Source organism: Pseudochaenichthys georgianus, chromosome 5 (genome assembly GCF_902827115.2).
Source record: "Pseudochaenichthys georgianus chromosome 5, fPseGeo1.2, whole genome shotgun sequence".
Lineage (NCBI taxonomy): Eukaryota > Metazoa > Chordata > Actinopteri > Perciformes > Channichthyidae > Pseudochaenichthys > Pseudochaenichthys georgianus.
In genome coordinates this window covers 23299153-23317724 of record NC_047507.1, presented here as the reverse complement: position 1 = coordinate 23317724, position 18572 = coordinate 23299153, and the positions used below count along the sequence as shown (strand labels likewise).

General features: G+C 41.7%; 2 protein-coding genes across 2 annotated transcripts; both read left to right on the top strand.

Moving 5' to 3' along the window:
* The first annotated feature begins 765 nt into the window (after positions 1–765).
* On the top strand, positions 766–6829 carry prph (peripherin). The gene is made up of 9 exons (XM_034083356.2): positions 766–1369; positions 3116–3176; positions 3652–3747; positions 4062–4226; positions 4309–4434; positions 4524–4744; positions 5710–5762; positions 5977–6050; positions 6139–6829. The coding sequence occupies exons 1-9, from the start codon at positions 822–824 to the stop codon at positions 6211–6213; spliced, it is 1419 nt and encodes a 472-aa protein (XP_033939247.1). The 5' UTR covers positions 766–821; the 3' UTR covers positions 6214–6829.
* A 1195-nt stretch (positions 6830–8024) lies between these two features.
* On the top strand, positions 8025–18522 carry timeless (timeless circadian clock). The gene is made up of 30 exons (XM_034082120.2): positions 8025–8701; positions 9314–9425; positions 9545–9698; positions 9906–10020; positions 10144–10206; positions 10343–10444; positions 10566–10721; positions 10802–10935; positions 11156–11243; positions 11345–11521; positions 11629–11846; positions 11926–12029; positions 12173–12342; positions 12434–12559; positions 12704–12855; positions 13702–13799; positions 13876–13999; positions 14096–14297; positions 14406–14545; positions 14702–14781; positions 14872–14995; positions 15315–15397; positions 15490–15644; positions 15757–15973; positions 16234–16302; positions 16454–16572; positions 16716–16992; positions 17303–17342; positions 17435–17541; positions 17842–18522. The coding sequence occupies exons 2-30, from the start codon at positions 9344–9346 to the stop codon at positions 17970–17972; spliced, it is 3807 nt and encodes a 1268-aa protein (XP_033938011.1). The 5' UTR covers positions 8025–8701; positions 9314–9343; the 3' UTR covers positions 17973–18522.
* Positions 18523–18572: the final 50 nt, after the last annotated feature.

Below are 18572 nucleotides of genomic sequence, written 5' to 3'. Positions count from 1 at the left end.
GGGTTTTTATATTCTTTCACGTCTGTTGTCTTTGGGTCCTGATTTAGAATGTGCCAGAAACCCATTGTTAACCTGAAATCCTGACAAAGTTCTTGGACAACTCCTACTCTGCTAACAGGGATTACTGGATCAAGTGCATTTGAAAGGGATAGAATAACTGCAGAGTCATGGCTCTGCCCCAGACTCCCTGAATATCAATAAAGTGTTCCATTACTGTAAAAGGAGAGAGAGACAGAGAGGAGAGGAAGGAGACGGATGGAGGAGAGGAAAGAATAAAATCAATGTATCCACGTGATTCAATTTAGGCTAAGATTTCACAGTTTCTTATTGAGAACCAGGTAACACAATCGTTAAGGCACAGATGTGATGGTAAAGTTGAGAACACTCATGTGCATGCAAGAGCATATAATCATTTTGAGAAATGAGAATCAAAACTGAGTGTCAACGAGGTTATTTCAGTGAGGCGGGAGGGGCTGGATGGAGGAGACATCTTTAGATATCAAGGCGGCATAATGTGAGTTTGGTCTCCTGCCAAGTCTCTGGTTAAAAGGGTGGAGCTGTCAAGACAGACAGTAAGACAGAGAAAGGCAGGGTCTATCTCTGAAGGGTAGGGAGTGGCCAAAGCTGATTGAGAAAGCAAGGCTTCATGTGGGTGGGGTGAGGAGAAATTAGGAGGGGAGGGGGGGGGGTGAGGATGATGGGATAGCTTGCCTGTGTGCATAAATACCCGCAGCACTCTACAGTCTGATGTCCTGTTTCTTCCAGAGCATCTTCAAGCCTCCAGCTCTCCTTCTTCCTGCAGCCACAGAACAAGACCAGCCATGAGCCACTCTTCGATGCATGCCTCAACGTCCTACAGGCGTACCTTTGGGAGCCCACACCCCATCTCCATGTCCTCTTACTCCCCTGTGAACTCCCGAATGCCCGCTTCGGGTGGGCGCTATATGCGTTCAATGTCACCTGGGGTTGCATCCCGCCCCAACAACTACCACCAACAGCGCTCTCGCACCGTCTCCCAGCCCCCTCGCATCTCCTACGACAAGGTGGACTTCACCTTGTCTGAGGCCATCAACGCGGAGTTCCTGACGACCCGCAGCAACGAGAAGGCCGAGCTGCAGGAGCTCAACGACCGCTTTGCCAGCTTCATCGATAAGGTGCGTTACCTGGAGCAGCAGAATGGCTCACTGCAGCAGGAGCTCAACGTGTTCAAGGGCCAGCAGCAGCAAGGTCAGCCCAACCGAGCCTCCGAGCTCTTCCAGGAGGAGGTGAGGGACCTGCGCCGCCAACTGGACGCCACCGGCAAAGAGAGGGACCAGTACCTGATGGAGAGGGACAACCTGGCCGAGGACCTGGTCCAGCTCAGGCAGAGGTTGGTACCAACAAGATGAGAAAGAACCATATGATAAAGTATAGATAGATGGATAGATGGATAGAATAGATAGATAGACGGTAAGACGGATAGACAGATAGACAGATAGAGGGGATACATCTGGCTACAGAGAAAGTTGCATCCTATTTCTAATACATGATATTGTCCCTCCCAAGTCAAAGGTATCTCTTAACTTAAATGTTCTCCTATTCAAGGGTTGTCCGTCATATACATTTAGTACTGTTGGTGCTATTCTGTGTCACCATAGATAAAACTTTAACGATGCTGGATACAAAAATACAAGTTTTTGATCAAACAGTTTCGCCAAGCATTGTCTCTTGGATTTGACCAATAGTCAGACAAAGATCTCTGTCAGATCAACATTTTAGAATTTAAAAAAGAAAAAGGAAAATGTCACAGGGATAAAAATACTCTGAGCTCCAAAACGGTGTGCAGATCTTTTGTCGATTCCGGCAGTGTCACCATCCCTTAATTAATTGACGCTGTTAAAATGTACTGCTCATGATTTACTTGAAGCACAGAGAAGGTGGAGCGTCCTTGGGCGTTTGTCACTTAAGGAATGATGGTGGTGCAGGGCGTGGCACATTTGCAGACTGGACACCACAGAGCGGCTGCATGATACAGGACACTGGACTGCATCATGCGCATGAGTGTTTTCTATATACGAGAGTTAAATGAATCACTTGTGCACTAGCAGGATTCATCAAGAAGAAGAGCCTCGAAATGTGACAGAAAAGTAACCCACAGGAAAATCAACCGTACTTGTTGCCCAGTTAGATAAAGGACTGGGTTCCCTTTCATAATTATATTGACATTGTGTATAACAAATGACTGAAAACAGAATAGATGGACCAGACACAGGGTGGGGCCGGCTGAGGAGTGGGAGGGGAAGAGAGAGAGAGGAGGAAGAGAGGTTGGATATCAGGCACGGTGAGAACAGCGCTAGGAAAAATCAATGTGACTCCATTAGGTGTATTTTTCAGTGGCCCTTTGTGCTTATGGGATGGTGCCAGAGACCCCATTATGAAAAGGGCCCCTGTAAAACTACATGAATTAAAGATGAGGGAGCCGGGCCTACTATGTGATGCTTTCCCCACTAATCTACTTTATGTCCACTCCAGACATGGCATCTGTCTGACAGGACAGACGGAGCCCATCAGTCAGAGAAAGGGGATGTTGGTACTGTACAATGTGATGCAATTTGTGATGATTCATTACAGGACTCAAGGATTGAAACTGGATTTGCTTTCGCATTCAACAATACTTTGTTTTCATTTCATTAAGTTTGTTTTTGCAGGAGCATCAAATGGCATTTTGACTGTCCACAAATGTCTCACTCAAATGACTTTTACTCCACCGTTTTTGTCCCATCATACAGTTCACTAGTCAATATTGACAATTTAAATCTTTAAAAGAGATGGAAAGTGTGTGTATGTAACCTTATTCAGTGTGTGCAGATGACCTTATTGAACTGCAAAGACACATTAGCTGAAAGGAGCAGCTGCTGTTCCCACTGGGTGCACTCCAAAAACCTTTTTACAGGACAGGGAATTACCAAATTGATCCAGAAAGCTTTTTGCCAGCTGATGCCCCGGAGCAACCTTACACAGAAAGGTTGTTCTTGGACAGATTTGACCCACTCACTCTCCTCTCTTTTGTCTATTGGAGCCTGAAGGTTATCAACACATTGTTTGAAACATTTTGTCTTTCTCTTGTGTCCTCAAGGATGGATGAAGAAGCCCAGAAGAGGGCAGATGCTGAGGGTAACCTGGTTGCCTTCCGCAAGGTAAATGCTCAGCTCACTGCACCATGTAACCTTATTGATTTGTGTCCTCAGGCTCAGATAACAGGTCAAATGGACAGCTCGATCTCCAACTATTGCACAATAGTGCCGCTGTAGAATGACAGGGCATACTTCTTAAATGACAGGAATCTGCTGGACATAAAAGCAAATTCATTTTTTGCTTGGCCCTTTTGTATCGAAATGTTTTACCTCTGAGGCCTCATCTCTTATCTTTAGGTTAATTGAGCATAGAAAAATCCGTAGGAATTAAAACCTGAAATTGAATTTTTGGGGAATTTTTTTTAAAGGATTTGTTTGTAGCACATCATACCTCAAAATGTTTCTATGCACAGAACTAATTATTTCTGGGTTTTTAAATGTATTCCTTGAGGGACTTTAATATCATGTTTTATTGAGTATGTTGGATCAATGAATGACATTTCAAATTATGTTTGTTTCATATTTTTTTTTAAAACAGGATGTGGACGATGCCACATTGTCCCGTCTGGAGCTGGAGAGGAAGATTGAGTCTCTGATGGATGAGATCGAATTCCTTAAGAAGCTCCATGATGAGGTGAGTGATGCTCAATGTGAAAGTTATCTTTACAGGAGTCACCGGTCACAGTATATTATCTAGAGACCAATAATGATAGCCCTATTTTTTTTGCATGTTCACATTTAAATAGGATGTTTATTTTTTGTTATGTTAAATGAGTAGGTCTATACCATTGGCACTTTTGACACCTATAAGCAAAATGTTAAGAGCGTAAACACCCTGGAACCCTGGAGGATACCTATGAGATGTACTTGGATAAACTGGCTTTTTTTTATTGTTGATATACGAATGTTGTGTTCCTGACAATATGTTGTACATCTTGGTTTTATTAGGAAATCCAGGACGTTCAAGTGAGTGTCCAGACCCAGCATCTGAAGATGGAGGTGGAAAGCACCGCCAGGCCTGACCTTACTGGTGCTCTGAGGGACATCAGGGCCCAATATGAGACCATTGCCTCCAAGAACATGCAGGAATCTGAGGACTGGTACAAGTCCAAGGTAGGCAGACAGACACTGACAATCACACATGAACATGCAAGCTCATAATGTTTATTGAGTGCTTTATTTTCTGTTTCTGCAGTTCAATGATCTGACTGAGTCTGCAAAGCGCAACACTGATTCTCTGAGGCAGGCCAAGCAGGAGGCCAATGAATCCAGGAGGCAGATTCAGTCACTCAGCTGTGAAGTTGATGCAGTGAAGAACACTGTGAGGCCAAACACCATTTGTGTATTTGTATCTATCATTAAACACATTTCTCCCTCTTAACCCAATGTATGTACTGCTGTGTTTTTCAGAATGAATCTCTGCTGAGGCAGATGCGTGAAATGGAGGATCAGTTTGGCAATGAGATCGGCAACTACCAGGACAACGTCGGCAGACTGGAGGATGAGATCCACCACCTGAAGGATGAAATGGCTCGCCACCTCCGGGAGTACCAGGACCTCCTCAATGTCAAAATGGCTCTGGACATTGAGATCGCTACTTACCGTAAACTGTTGGAGGGGGAGGAGAGCAGGTGAGAATTTGGTGTCTCGGGTTAAAATATATGCTGTTTTAATTTCTTCTTTTGACCACTTTTGATTCCTCTCTTTACTAGTGTATTGAATATGTGTAATGTAATAGTAAGATAAGATAAGATAAGATGAACCATTATTAATCCCGAGGGGAAATTTAGTTCAAACCGGAGAGACGTGATGTAAGAATTACATATTTATTGTTTACACGTCATATGAATGAAATGATTGCCATGATAATACAACAGGAGAATGTAATGGTGTTTGGCGATTAGGCCCCGGTTTGCAGGATAATCATTCAGGAGGGAAAGCACCGCTCCGATGAAATCCCCGGGGTCTAGACACTGGTGGTGGTGCTGAGTAGGTGAGACCGGTCTGAAGAAGGAAGGTTTAGCTTTGTCCTGGAGGAGACTGGAGGCGAGAGGGGTGGAGGCGGGTTGCGGTCATCTGCAAATGACAACTGACAGGGAGGAATAGCAGGCATTTAAGGAATTTAGCATGTGCAGCTATTGGCTGCTGAAGGGTGACGCCCTCATATTTAATGAGGGGGGAAGGGAGCCATCGAGTGACGTGTAAGTGACTCGTGTTAGGTCTTCCTTATTGAACTTGCGCTAAGCTTCATTTGTACAAAGCAGCAACAGGGTAAGCGTGAAAAAACAGGACAGCAAAGATTCACACAGATTAATAAAATCAAAAATCAAGAAAAAATTAAAATGATAATAACAATAAAAGACTATATGAGATGAGTAAAAATACCTAATAAAATAATTCCTTATGAGTAAAAGGAACTAAACTCATCAATGTTAAGGTCATGCCAAAAAAGTGACTGTTTTGTTTTATTATTGTCTTTAGGCTATGTCAATGACCAACCTAAGATAATTTATATGCAGGTCTAAATCAAGTAAATACAATGATTTTTCAAAACAAATGAATTGTTTAACACACATATTTTGTATTCCCTGTTTAGGATTACTGTTCCCAGCTTCAATATGAGCATGAGCAGTCACCGTAGTGAGCGAGGTAAGCTATAATTATATTTTTTTCCAAAAATATAACATTGCAAATATAACAAAACATTTTAAATGTATAGTTGATCATTTTCACTAAACAACTTAACACTGATAAATCACAACTGATACTTCCACCAGGTTAATCCTTTAAAAAGGCATTCAGAAAAGTTTCTATTTTGTAATTGCAAATGTTCCCGAATGTAAAAATCTCTGATTTATAACAGACTATGATCAAACTCAAGACACCCCAAGCAAGAAGAGTGTGGTGATCAAGACAGTTGAGACTAGAGACGGAGAGGTACAATGATCAATAACTGGCTATTATATTGTTATTTAATCCTCCCATATGAAAGTGCATTTTAACTTAATTGCTTCTTGTCCATCAGGTGGTGAAGGAGTCCAAGAGGGAGCAGCCAAGAGACTCAGACCGCAACGACAAGGACGATGACGATGAGGAGTAGAACATGACAAATAAGAAAATGTGAAAGGCCAGAGCCATGAGAGAAAAAATACAGTAAAATGAGAGATCCCCACCCTCCCCCTTAAAAACCATCCATGGTCTATAGTCCTCATTCCCATTAGTTATGTGTGAAATCATCTAGCAGAGAGTCTCTCAGTGCAATGTTGAATGAATCCCTTTAGACGGTGTAACTGTGGTGCTATTTAAGCCACCCAACTTTTGCTAAAGACTTCAGTCATCTGTCAAAGCCATTTTAGTAACACCACTTGAGGCCTTGATTTACAGTGCAATCATTTGTAGCAGAGTATTAAACTACATGCTGAAAAAGAAAGTATGAAGGATTTTGGTTTGTGTCAGAGATATGATTAACATTTAAACTTCACACACTGCCCTTAGGTCAACACACCTTAAAAATGTAGAATCAATTAACCTAATTGCATTTGTTTTAGTAGCTTTGCTATCCTCTTATAGTGTGAACAAACAAATCTGGATTAGTAATACACATGTTAAACACAGGAAAAGTTGACACTGAAGAAGAACTAAAAATACTTTTGCTGAATGTGCTTTGCAATGCTGTGAATTAATAAGTAACTGAAAATAAAATGAATTGGAACAAATCTGTCTTGTCTGACCAGTGTCCATACAACTTGTTTTGAATTATATAAGCCCTGTTTTGATCAGAAGAACATTGATAACATTGTTAAACCCCTTTAACCAAAAAGTGAATACATGTACCACCTACCACACATACTGTTAATTCTATTTATTAAAAACCAGTATTTGCTTGCCAAGTAAAAAGCTACATGACCCAAAAATGGTGTGCTTGTTTAGGCAATATAGAGCACCGTCATGCGGCCTAAATTGTATGAAAGCAGGTTGTCCAGCAGATTGGAAAGTTGGAGAATCAAGTTACATTGTTTATATTGCATTATATATGTGTATTTTATTTAAAGTGGCAAACGTTGTTGCAAGTTAGTAAACTATGTGAAATCGAAATAATTGAACATTGGATTATTGTAATTTCCCATAAATGTTCAAACAAATACTAGTTACATTTGTGTAAATGTTATCTTGTAATTACAATTTAAAGGTGGGGTAGGTAAATTTGAGAAACCGGCTCGAGATACACTTTTTGTTATATTGCATGGAATGCTCTTAACATCCCGATAGCAATGAATATCTTAAGTGCTTTGACAACAAATCCATTAAAAAATGTCATCTGTGGAAGCCGTAGTACTGTAAAAAGCACGACCAATCATTTTAGCCGGCCCGGCTAAAATAACTGGATGGCCTACCTGTCTGTCACGGAGCGTCCACACTACAGCTCCAAAAATAGCTTGGAGCTGGGCGTGTCTGGAGCTTGGGGATTTTATTCAAGCAACACGGCCAACAACCAATCACATGAATCTCCCGCCCCCGACATACAAAGCAAAAACCCCCGGGGATTTTATGCGAGCAATATATATATAAACTCCCCAAACAGGCGAAAACCTACCAGTTTCCCCCACTGTCTCTGCCACCTCCCTCCATGCCTGGTTCCTCCGGTTTGTATCCCGGGAGGTGAAGAGGGTCTGGTCATACAAAACCGGGTGATTCGCTACGGCGATAGTTAGTTTCTCCTCCGACTTTTTTTGAAAATATAGAAATGAACGGCGGGATATCTCTCCCAGCTTAGACGCGGTTTGATTGGCTAGCGCTTCAGCTGTCAGATTTTGGGAAACGGGATTTGATTGGCTGGCGCTGGCTACTCCGGCGTCCCTGGGTCGCCTGAGACGCCTCGCTCGGCTACCCACAATTCAGTTCGGCGAAAAAGCGCGGCTACGTGACGTCACCCCATTGAAAGTGAATGGGCAGCTTGGAGCTGCTTGGAGCTTTCGACGCTCTCGACGCTGTAGTGTAGACGGGCCGTCAGCCTTCCATCGGGGCACCAATTTATCTCGTGCCCTCATTGGTCATATGCGCGGCAGATTTTCTCCGGTTGTGTATTTTTAAATTCTAGCGATCTCGAGCCGGTTTCTCAAATGTACCTACCCCACCTTTAATTGTATGAAGTTTTTATTATCCTTTTTAATAATGCCTCCTTCCTCAAAGAACATTTAAATTAACCTCTCAGGCGAACCCTTAGCTAAACTTTCAAGTGTTTTCTACTATTTCTCAGTCTGACGCACACAAACGTAAAACATGGCTCTGGTTCTAATCCTACCTTTCTTCTCCCCAAGACACCACCAATGTATTGATTAGAATCAGTGTAAAGTTGGTAAACCTGGCAAAGCGCTGCCTGACATACAGAACTCAGGGAAGTATTTTACCCATGATGACGACATTCTACATCCGCTTTCTACGTTTTCGCTCGCTGTCTTGGCGCGAGACTTGTCCGACAGAAGAGGAAAGATCTAACCAACAACAATAACTTCTGGAAAAGCTTTAACTTTATACACCGACGGCAGCTGAACACGGAACCTGTCGATTAACAGCGTTTAATCAATCTGGTAAATTATTCCGTGTTGCTTTTCTTCCTCCTAATCTATATTTAATATGACAATCTGCTATAAACTGACACTGGCTACATAACATTAGCTAGTATCCCTGCGTATAATATAAACCCTTAATATTGTACCTTTATATTAACTGTCACTTTATGCCTACAGACTTGTCTTTATTTTTTATTCAACTTGTTTTTGTTATTACTCTTATCATTAATCACCTTGTTTCTACAATGTATGTATTTACAACCAAAATACCTGTCATGAACAACAGTTATCCTTTCACAAGGAGTGGTCTATCTATCTATTTATAGATCATTTAACAAAGTAATCAATAAACCATTGATATTCTCTCTACAAGTGACATATGAGCCAGTTTAAGATGTGTTAACTGCTGCTAAATTTACTAAATGTCATGTGTATTAAGATACATGCTGTCTAAATGTATGTATATGTTATGATTTGTCCAGGTTAAAGCCCATTAGCAAATGGTGATGAATTATTCTGGTCCTAAACATCACAACAACAGTGAAGATATCTTTTTGAGTTGCTCTGTTGATCCTGGTCTAACTGTATCCTACTGTGTGGCTGATGGTGAGACTGAACCTTCCTCTGCAGGCTATCTGATGCTGTTTGGACATAATCAGGATGAATTGCGATCTTTTGGCAACGTGCAGTGCTCTGGGCTATCTGGAGGGAGACACCTATCACAAGGAAGCTGAATGCTTAGGTGAGTGTCCTTAACTAAATGTTATAAATGTCCTCCTTAAATACATGATATACAGTTTAACGATGTATAATGATGCAAAGCTCCTGTACTTCTCTGACTGTTTGGTCTCTGTGTTGCAGAGAGTGTGAAAGACTTGATCAGGTATTTACGCCATGAAGATGACACACGTGACGTCCGCCAGCAACTCGGTGCTGGCCAGATTGTACAGAACGACCTTCTACCTATCATCGTCCAGCATGGACAAGACAAGGCCTTATTTGATGCCTGCATCAGGTATAAACCAGAACATTAGGCTTGAACTTGTAAATAATATGCTCATAAAGATTTACAATATCAGGGGGACAACTAAGCAATTTGTTAAAATGCCATATTATGATTGATACAATAAACCCAATATTGAGATATATTATTGCCATAATGGTAGTATTGTTTTATTCAACATTGGTATTAGATTTACTGACTCTTTTAGAATCTTTTTAGGCTCATGGTCAACCTTACTCAACCTGCCATGCTCTGCTTCGGTAAAGTCCCCGATGACCCAGTGTTCAGACATCACTTTTTGGAAGTGACTGCTTATTTACAAGCCTGTAAAGAGGTATGGTGATCTTATCATGTCAAAAGATATGCAACTACTGTAATAACAACTTTAATTCAAGTTTAAAATGTACTATTTAACATAATAATTATTAACTGTTTCTGTCCTGTGCTTTAATTTCAGGCATTTGCCAGCGAAGCAGTGTTTGGCATTTTAAGTGAGACATTATACACGCTTCTACAACTGGTGAGTGTTTAACTGGTAAAAAGCAAATAGAAAGTTGCTTTTCCCATTATCCACTTCCTAGATTATACCATAACAATGTTGGTGTCCTTCGATGTGTTTCTTTCTGTCTATCCTGACTAATTTCCTTCTTTTTCAGGACTGGGAGCAGAGACAGGAGGAGGATAACCTGCTGATAGAGAGAATGCTGCTGCTGGTCAGAAACGTGCTTCATGTTCCTGCGGACCCCTGTGAAGAGAAGGTCTGACTTTACCTTTTACCAACGTGATCATATTAGAGGCACCTACATTCGCCCTGTAGAATATGACACTTTACCCCCCATCTCATATGTACATCTGATCTAATCCCCGTCTCTCCTGTAGAAAGTAGATGATGATGCCAGCATCCATGACAGGCTGCTGTGGGCCATTCACATGAGCGGTTTCGATGACCTGATCAAGTTCCTGGCGTCGGCCCAGAGTGAGCAGCAGTGGAGTATGCATGTGTTGGAAATAATCTCCCTCATGTTCAGAGACCAGGTACGACAGACGAGTCCCTCGGAGGCACACGTACAGGTTTCCAGCTGCTCTGTGTTTGAGCTCTTCTTCTTTCCTCACAGACGCCTGAAGCTTTGGTGAGCGCCGGCCAGGCTCGTTCAGCAGAGGAGAAGAACAGAGACGGTCTGGAGCTGGAGGCACTGAGGCAGAAGGAACACGCTGCAAAACGCTCCCGCACATTTCAGAGAGGAACCAGGTACAATCAAGCTCTTAAACAGTCGGCACAATCTTTATTTCAGAGCCAAAATGTGTTTGTTTTTTGTATATTCCCTGCGATATGTCATAGAACCCCTTCAGATGTGATACAGGAAGCTTTTCTTTGTATCCCATAAAGTTAAAGAATTGTTTGATTTACTGGAACTTGAAAAATAAATGTTTGTTCTTTTCGTCTGTGTGTGTCAATGTCTTTTTTTCAGACACTCTCGCTTTGGAGGCTCCTATGTTGTGCAAGGCCTCAAGGCCATTGGGGACAATGATGTGATTTATCACAGAAATATTCATAATGTGAGTTTGAGTCCTGTAGCTTATATATGAAACTTAAAAAGATCCTGGTGCAGTTATGCTTCAAATATATTTTCAATATGAATGTTCTTTTTCTCTTTTAGTTCAAAAACCATACTCATGACAGCGGCAAAGCAGTGAGACGTGTTCCCAAAAGGTATCGACAGGCTCGGGAATGTAAGGACAAACGGCGCTCCGCCTTAAACGTCCGACTCTTCCTGCGAGAGTTTTGCGTGGACTTCTTGGAGAACTGCTACAATCGCCTCATGTACCTTGTCAAGGTCAGCTAATATGTTTATGCGCTATAGGTGACTCACAAATAATCCTTCTTTTACCAAGGATCTGTGTAAGTAAAATACTCTAAACACTTTCATTTTTCCCTCTGCAGGAAAGTCTAAGTCGAGAGCAAACTCAGCAACACGATGAGACGTACTACCTCTGGGCGCTCAGCTTTTTCATGGCTTTCAACCGCGGCAACGGTTTCCGCGCTGACTTAGTTTCTGAGACCATGTCCATCCGGGCTTTCCATTACATTGAACGAAACATCACCAACTACTATGAGATGCTTCTTACAGATCGCAAAGAGGCCACGTCCTGGTCTCGCAGGTAAGAAACTCATCAGGTAGCAGGTTGACATGTCAACTGTTTGTTGGTCTGAGACTGATATGAAATACTTATTTTCTAGGATGCACCTGGCACTTAAGGCATATCAGGAGCTGCTGCTAACTGTGAACGAGATGGACCGCTCACAGGATGAAAGCATCCGTCAGAGTTCCAGCGTTATTAAAAGTAAGTTTCAGACAGCCATTTTAAGTTTGAACGGTAGCCTTTTTTCGAAGCTCAATTGGAACACAAATGAGCACAACAGCTTATTACTGTATAAGGGTTTAAGTATATAAATATCTTACTTAAATAATACCTTCACTCTTTAGGCAACATCTTTTACCTGATGGAGTACAGGGAGATTTTCGTGACCCTGCTCAGGAAATATGATGAAACCAAGCAGCCTCACTCCTACCTCGTAGACTTGGTGGAGTCCACTCATCTCTTCATGCGCATGTTGGAGCGCTTCTGCAAAGGGCGCAATAACTTGATGGTTCAGGTAGGTTCTTCTGCTAAGTTTATATTGTGTCTCAATGTTGTGTTTTTAGTTGATGCTAAGAATATTAATATTGTCCTTTTTACCTCTGCAGAAAAAGAAAGTTAGGCGGAGAAAGTCTCAGGGTAAAAAAAAGCCCCCGGCTCCAGATACCAGTCCGGAGGCTCTGGTAGAGAGCTGGAAGATTGTGGAGGAAGAGCTGAAGGCTTTAGGCTTTCAGGTCAGTGGGAGATTCACCCTCTCAAAAATCAGAACAACATGACAAATTGAAAAGCTATCATTGAATTGAAGTCTCTCCTGGCTCCCAGTAAAAAGGACCACATTTACCAACACTAAATACTACTTTTCTGTAATCTTTGAGCAGTTGTCAGAGTCTTTAACTGAAGGCATCGTGCCATTTGACGCCACATCTGAAACTCCACTTGAGGACCAGAGGACGGAGGCCATGGTGCGGGTGCAGGATGCGCTGCTTGTTCGCACGGGACCGGAGGCGCTGGGGATGCTGCGAGCTGCCAGGTCAGCCAGACTCAGCATGCCCTTAACCCCTCAGAATAAATAAATGTTTAGTCATTTAAAAAAAAAAAACTCCACTCAAAATTTGTTTTTCTTAAGTGTATGTTCCCTCAATGGTTCACAATCAATCAATCAATCAATGTTTATTTATATAGCCCAATATCACAAATGTTACATTTGTCTCACTGGTCTTCACAGTGTGTACAGAATATCAGTATGACAATACGACACCCTCTGTCCTTAGACCCTCACATCGTACAAGGAAAAACTTCCGAAGAAAACCCACAGTTTAAAGGGAAAATGGGAGAAACCTCAGGGAGAGCAGCGGAGGAGGGATCCCTCTCCCAGGACGGACAGACGTGCAATAGATGCCGTGTGTAAATTGAAAAGATAATACATTTGCAACATAGGTAGACCAAATATTTGGAAATGCATGTGTGTATAATAGGAAGATGAATCCACGAGGATGTCCATCCAGGACCGATGATACAATTTAAAGGTTACTTTTATTTGTGCAAAGTTTGTCACAAAAGAGCTGTCTTATTATTCCTCTACTGAAGGGTCAGATGTACTTTTGCAAAATCAGTGATTCGATCATATCAAAATATATATAATCATCAATCATAAGCAAAGGTCTAAGGATAGAGGGTGTCGTTTTTCTCATACTGATATTCTGAACAATCTGTGCTGTTGTATTTGCTGTAAAGTGTCTCTACTGTAGGCTATTTTTATTTTATGTACAGCACTTTGGCTCGACCAAAAATCGTTTATAAATGTGCTATATAAATAAAACTTGATTTGATTTGAAAGTTAGAATTGAATAATAAATCAATTTCTTGTCATTTTCAGGGAGGTGTGGCCAGAGGGAGATGTGTTTGGCTCAGCTGATGTTGACCCCGAGGAGGAGCTGGAACTTCTTAAGCAGATCCTGTATGCGAATTTGCCAAGTAAGTTTTATTAATGTTTTATATTTACGTGATCTTTTTTTATCACAGCATCAAACAAGTATTGAAATGATTTTAGGGACCTCTCCTCCTGAGCCTGTGGCAGAGGAGTATGAGGAGGATGCAGCAGAGTTAGAAGAGGAAGAGATGGAGTCTATCCAGGTGTCCGAAAAAGAGTTTGACTTTCTAGACTTTATCAAGAGGTGAGCAAATCTGTGACAGTATTTGCCACTGAACGCCAAATATTGGTGTTGTGACCTTTCTTATGGAGCGTGTTAATCTTCCTCCCCCCCTCGCAGGTTTGCCCAGCCCACTATTGTGCGTCCATACCTCCTCTTATTAAAGACATACTCAAAAAACACACCTCACACAAACCACTGCATCGCCCGAATGCTGCACCGCCTGGCTGTCGACCTCAAAATGGACGCCCAGCTTTTTCAGCTGTCAGTCTTCAACCTTTTCAACAAGATCCTGAGTGACCCGGCTGCAGCTGCTTACAGGGTACAGTCATGACATGAGAACAACATTCAGTGTTGTCTAGCAAGCCATATGTGATCGAAAGTCAGTGTGGACGAGACAGAGGCTTACTTTTTTTTCTCTTCTTCACAGGAACTCGTGACCTTTGCCAAGTTTGTGCTCAACCGATTCTTCTCCCTGGCAGCGAAAAACAACAAGGCATATGCTGAGCTGCTGTTCTGGAAGAATGTGGGTGCTGTGCGTGAGATGACCGAAGGATACAGCAAAGAAGGGTTAGTGCTTGTTTTTTTAATGCCTACTATTGTGTCTAATTTTAAGCTGACCATTGTTAAGACAAAGGCCAAATAAGATTTACAAGTATTGCCAAATAGCTAGTTCTTGGGTTCTGCCTTTTGAAATATTGCATCTTGTTGTCCTGAATATGTCAGAGAGGAAAAGAGACCGACATGGACTGAAGAGGAGGAAGAGGAGTTGCGCAACCTCTTTGAGAAGCACCGTGATTCTGAAGGTCTGTTGTCTTTTTGTTTGTTGTACAAGTTAAAAGATGGATTTGCACACTAATGTAGATTATTTTTATTGACTGTTCATTTGTGTTTAGTGCCAGATGTAGTGGAGACGCTGCTGCCGTTACTCAGCAACAGCAACCGCACCCGGCGCCAGGTGGTGACGCAGCTGGTCCACATGGGTCTGGCGGCCAGTGCTAAAGAACTGAAGAAACAGAAGTATGTACTTGAGAAAGAATGAGTAGTATATTGATGGTATAACCAGAGTATATATTTCAAAACCTTCCTGAGATGGTTAACTATAAATGGACAGAAACAAAATGTACATGATGACACTTGGCAAGATGGCACTTGGAAACAGTGCCATCTTGTTCCATTACATTTTGCACCACACCAAGACAATCTTGATTAATAAAAGCCACACGTCAAAGGAAAATATGTATTTGGTATTGTGAGGTGAACTGTCCCTTTTATTTGTGTAGGGAATGTAATGCAGGATGGCTCTATACACTACAATTAATTTGTTTCTTCCAAAAAGGAAAGGAACCCGGATTGTTCTGTGGACTGAGGAACAGGAGGAGGAGCTGCAGATGCTCCACGAGGAGTACAAAGACTCTGATGGTACCAGACACCAAATGATCGTCGTACCTCACAACCACTGTCTCAGAAAAAAGCAAAAACGTGATGCTAATGATGAAACCATTTTTCCACAGATGTGCTGGGTGACATCCTGAAGAAGCTCACAGCCAAGCGCTCCCGTGCCCGTGTGGTGGACAAACTGCTCAGTATGGGCTTAGTGTCGGACAGAAGAGAACTCTATAAGAAGAGGAGTCGCGGCGCTCCAGGGAAGAGCTCTGGGAAGAGAATGGTAGCGTCATTTCAGATCTACTCAAACACTTTACACAAGGTTATTTAGAATTGAAAAATAAAGACAACAATGCATATAATGTACATTAAAATTCACTCTTTCTCTGCCACAGACTGAAGAAGATTTCCTAGACGAACTAACACAAGGGTTCCCGGATGATCCAGTGGACAGAGATGATGAGGAAGAGGATGAGTCTGAAGAAAGTGAGGAAGATGAAGAGCAAGATAGGGAAACATCACAAAATAGAGGAAGGAAGAGCCAAAGCCTGAACTCGTCAGTGGAGAGGAGACCTGATGTAGGCAACATGGTGAATACACTTCAACAGGAAGGTGAGACAAAGGCCCTTTGTGCTTTCTTCAGTTGAGTGACATTGGCAAATGGTAAAATATTTAATATAATAATATTAATATAATACTTTCTTTGGATTACATTTATTCTTTTCAAATTGAAATGAGTCTTTTTGGTTAGTTAAAATCATAGAGATAAACAGATCTGGGCTTGACACTGTTGTTATGTGTTGACTGTGAAAACATGTTTCTATTATGTACTGTTAGGATTAGTTTAATTGTGTTTTGTTTTTTATTACCAGGCATGTCTGCTCCCTTGTTGTGGCTACAGAATCGTCTTATCAAAACGGCAGAAGACCGTGAAGAAGACGGTGAGTAACACTGTGAAAGATGTTTTGCAAATAGTTGATTTACTCTGTTGCAAGTGGTCATAGCTCTCAGGGAACTAACAGCGTGTGTGAAAAGCATAATGTCCTTAGTGTTGTTTGGTCTGATAATGACATTGTGTCTTCCATTTCACAGGTTTGTCCCAGCCTGTGCCAATTGTACCTCTGAACGAGGAAAATGAAGACGCAATGGACAAAAAGAGCTTCCAGAAGCTGCTGCGAAAACTGGGTCTTCGAGCACCTGAAAATGAACAGGTGTGGGGTTTTTGTGTGTCCTTTCACCTTGTGCTAAGTATACTGTAGCATTTTGATCTGATCTCTGTGCTTTCCTTGAGAGAGAGTTTCTGCATATGCAAATACAATTCTAACATGTTTTTATTTGACTGTTCTGTAAACAGGAGACATTTTGGAGGATCCCAGCAAAGATCAGTGTGTCCCAGCTGCGGAGTGCGGCTGCAGCTCTTAGTCCAAGAGAGGAGGAACCTACAGGAGGAGAGGAGCAGGACGGCTCCAGAAGTCCAGCCAGAGAATCTGAGAAGGAGGATGAGATGGAAAAAGATAAGGAGCAAGAGAAGGAGAAGGACAAGAAGGGGGTCTCAGGGGAACAGAGGGCTGAGGCTCTGAAAGCTCTGCTGCTCAAACGCAAGAGGAAACACCAAACCTCCGAGCAGACGGGTATGTGTCACAGATTGAGCACCTCGTCTCAGTTAACACTAGTTAATTACAGCTCTGTCAAGTAGGTAGGTGTTAAATGACATACAACAGCCTGCTGCGCCTCATGTAGCAGCCAATGATGTGTGTATGCATAAGAAAGCCACTGCAAGGCTGGTGGATCAACGGGAAACTAGATATAGGATGCAGCATTCTATACCAGATTAATTATTTTGGCTTAAATCCACTGCTTATTAAAGATCAGTAAAGGTTTACGATGATTTACTTTCATTGTTAAACTTCTTTGTTGTTGTTTTTTTTCTCCCTTTCTCAGATTTCACTCCTGCTGAGGATACAGAAAGTACACCTGAGAGGTGAGGCATCGCCCTTTGTTTTTTGTAAATCAGCTCAGCCGAGCAGAGATCTGAAAACTACTCAATTCTGTAACTGATCCTGTTCACACCAGGTCCCAGGAAAATACCTCAACTCAGAGAAGCAAACGCGGAGTGTTGGACGACGACAGCGATAATGATGATGATGATGATGATGACGATGATGACGATGATGAGAAAGGTATCTACGTGTTTGACATTGAATCAATCATTTCATATGTTAGTTTAAAGGTATAATATGTAACATTCACATGTAAAAATATTAAAGAAACAAACAGAGCTATGTTATATATAAGTTGTTGAGTTGTTAACTTATATTTTTAAACAATTTTCAAACCTAGAAAAAAACACATTTTAATGAAGGAAATTGTCTGTTTGATTTGGTCACCGACCACTAGTCTAAGACAAGTTACAAGCCTCAGACAATATTGACTTTTAATCCAAACTGAACATTTTGGCCGACACATTACTGTCTTTACAGAAAATGACTCCACCACTGCAATGGATATTGAAACCAACGGGGATGCAGATTCAGACAAGGAGGATATCTCTGCTCCTGTGAAGCGTAGACGGAAGATGGTCTTGAGTGATGACGAGGACGATGAGGAATAGTAACTTTCTTTAATGGACTTTAGAAACTGCAGACAGGGGAGAGATAAAAGGCCTTCACTTTACTTAGAGCTGAATACAGCCCTCTGGAGGCTCTGCAGTCCAGACAAGCGGAAACTATTAATGGAATACCTAATAACCCAAAGCAAAAGGCCCTTAAGACTGGTGGATACATGGAGCTTAGTAGGCGTTTGGCATTTCTTTGTTGAGCTTTCTTATTGCATGTTTGTAGTTATGATCGTTCATCAGCCTCTGTTGTTAGTCATGCTTTTTCTCTTAGTATTCTCAGCATGGACATAGATGTTGCTGTCAGAGAAAATGTGCATCACAGGTTTTCTTAACTTAATAATAATGTGTTTGATCTGAAAGTTTAAGGTTAATTGTTGCAATATTTAGTTAAAATTGCCTCTTGCATTTGTATTCCGGTCATTTTCAATGTCAACTTCGGTATTTAAGATTTACATGCATTTCTATTTGATAATAAAAAAAGAATGCTGTGGCTCACTGGCAGCTTTTGTTTTGTCACTTTGTTGCACTGTATCATTCTAACACTAGGGGGTGCTTAAGAGTTGAACTGTTACATTTGTGAAATGTTTTGATATA

What these genes read in the sequence shown, in the direction of transcription:
- prph (XM_034083356.2), top strand. Translation starts at nt 822, where the DNA reads ATGAGCCACTCTTCGATGCATGCCTCAACGTCCTACAGGCGTACCTTT. An exon ending in AGGACTGGTACAAGTCCAAG is followed by an intron (nt 4,227 to 4,308) that starts GTAGGCAGACAG and finishes CTGTTTCTGCAG; the next exon opens with TTCAATGATCTGACTGAGTC. An exon ending in TTGAGACTAGAGACGGAGAG is followed by an intron (nt 6,051 to 6,138) that starts GTACAATGATCA and finishes CTTGTCCATCAG; the next exon opens with GTGGTGAAGGAGTCCAAGAG.
- timeless (XM_034082120.2), top strand. Translation starts at nt 9,344, where the DNA reads ATGAATTGCGATCTTTTGGCAACGTGCAGTGCTCTGGGCTATCTGGAG. An exon ending in GCAATAACTTGATGGTTCAG is followed by an intron (nt 12,343 to 12,433) that starts GTAGGTTCTTCT and finishes TTACCTCTGCAG; the next exon opens with AAAAAGAAAGTTAGGCGGAG. An exon ending in TGAAGGCTTTAGGCTTTCAG is followed by an intron (nt 12,560 to 12,703) that starts GTCAGTGGGAGA and finishes ATCTTTGAGCAG; the next exon opens with TTGTCAGAGTCTTTAACTGA.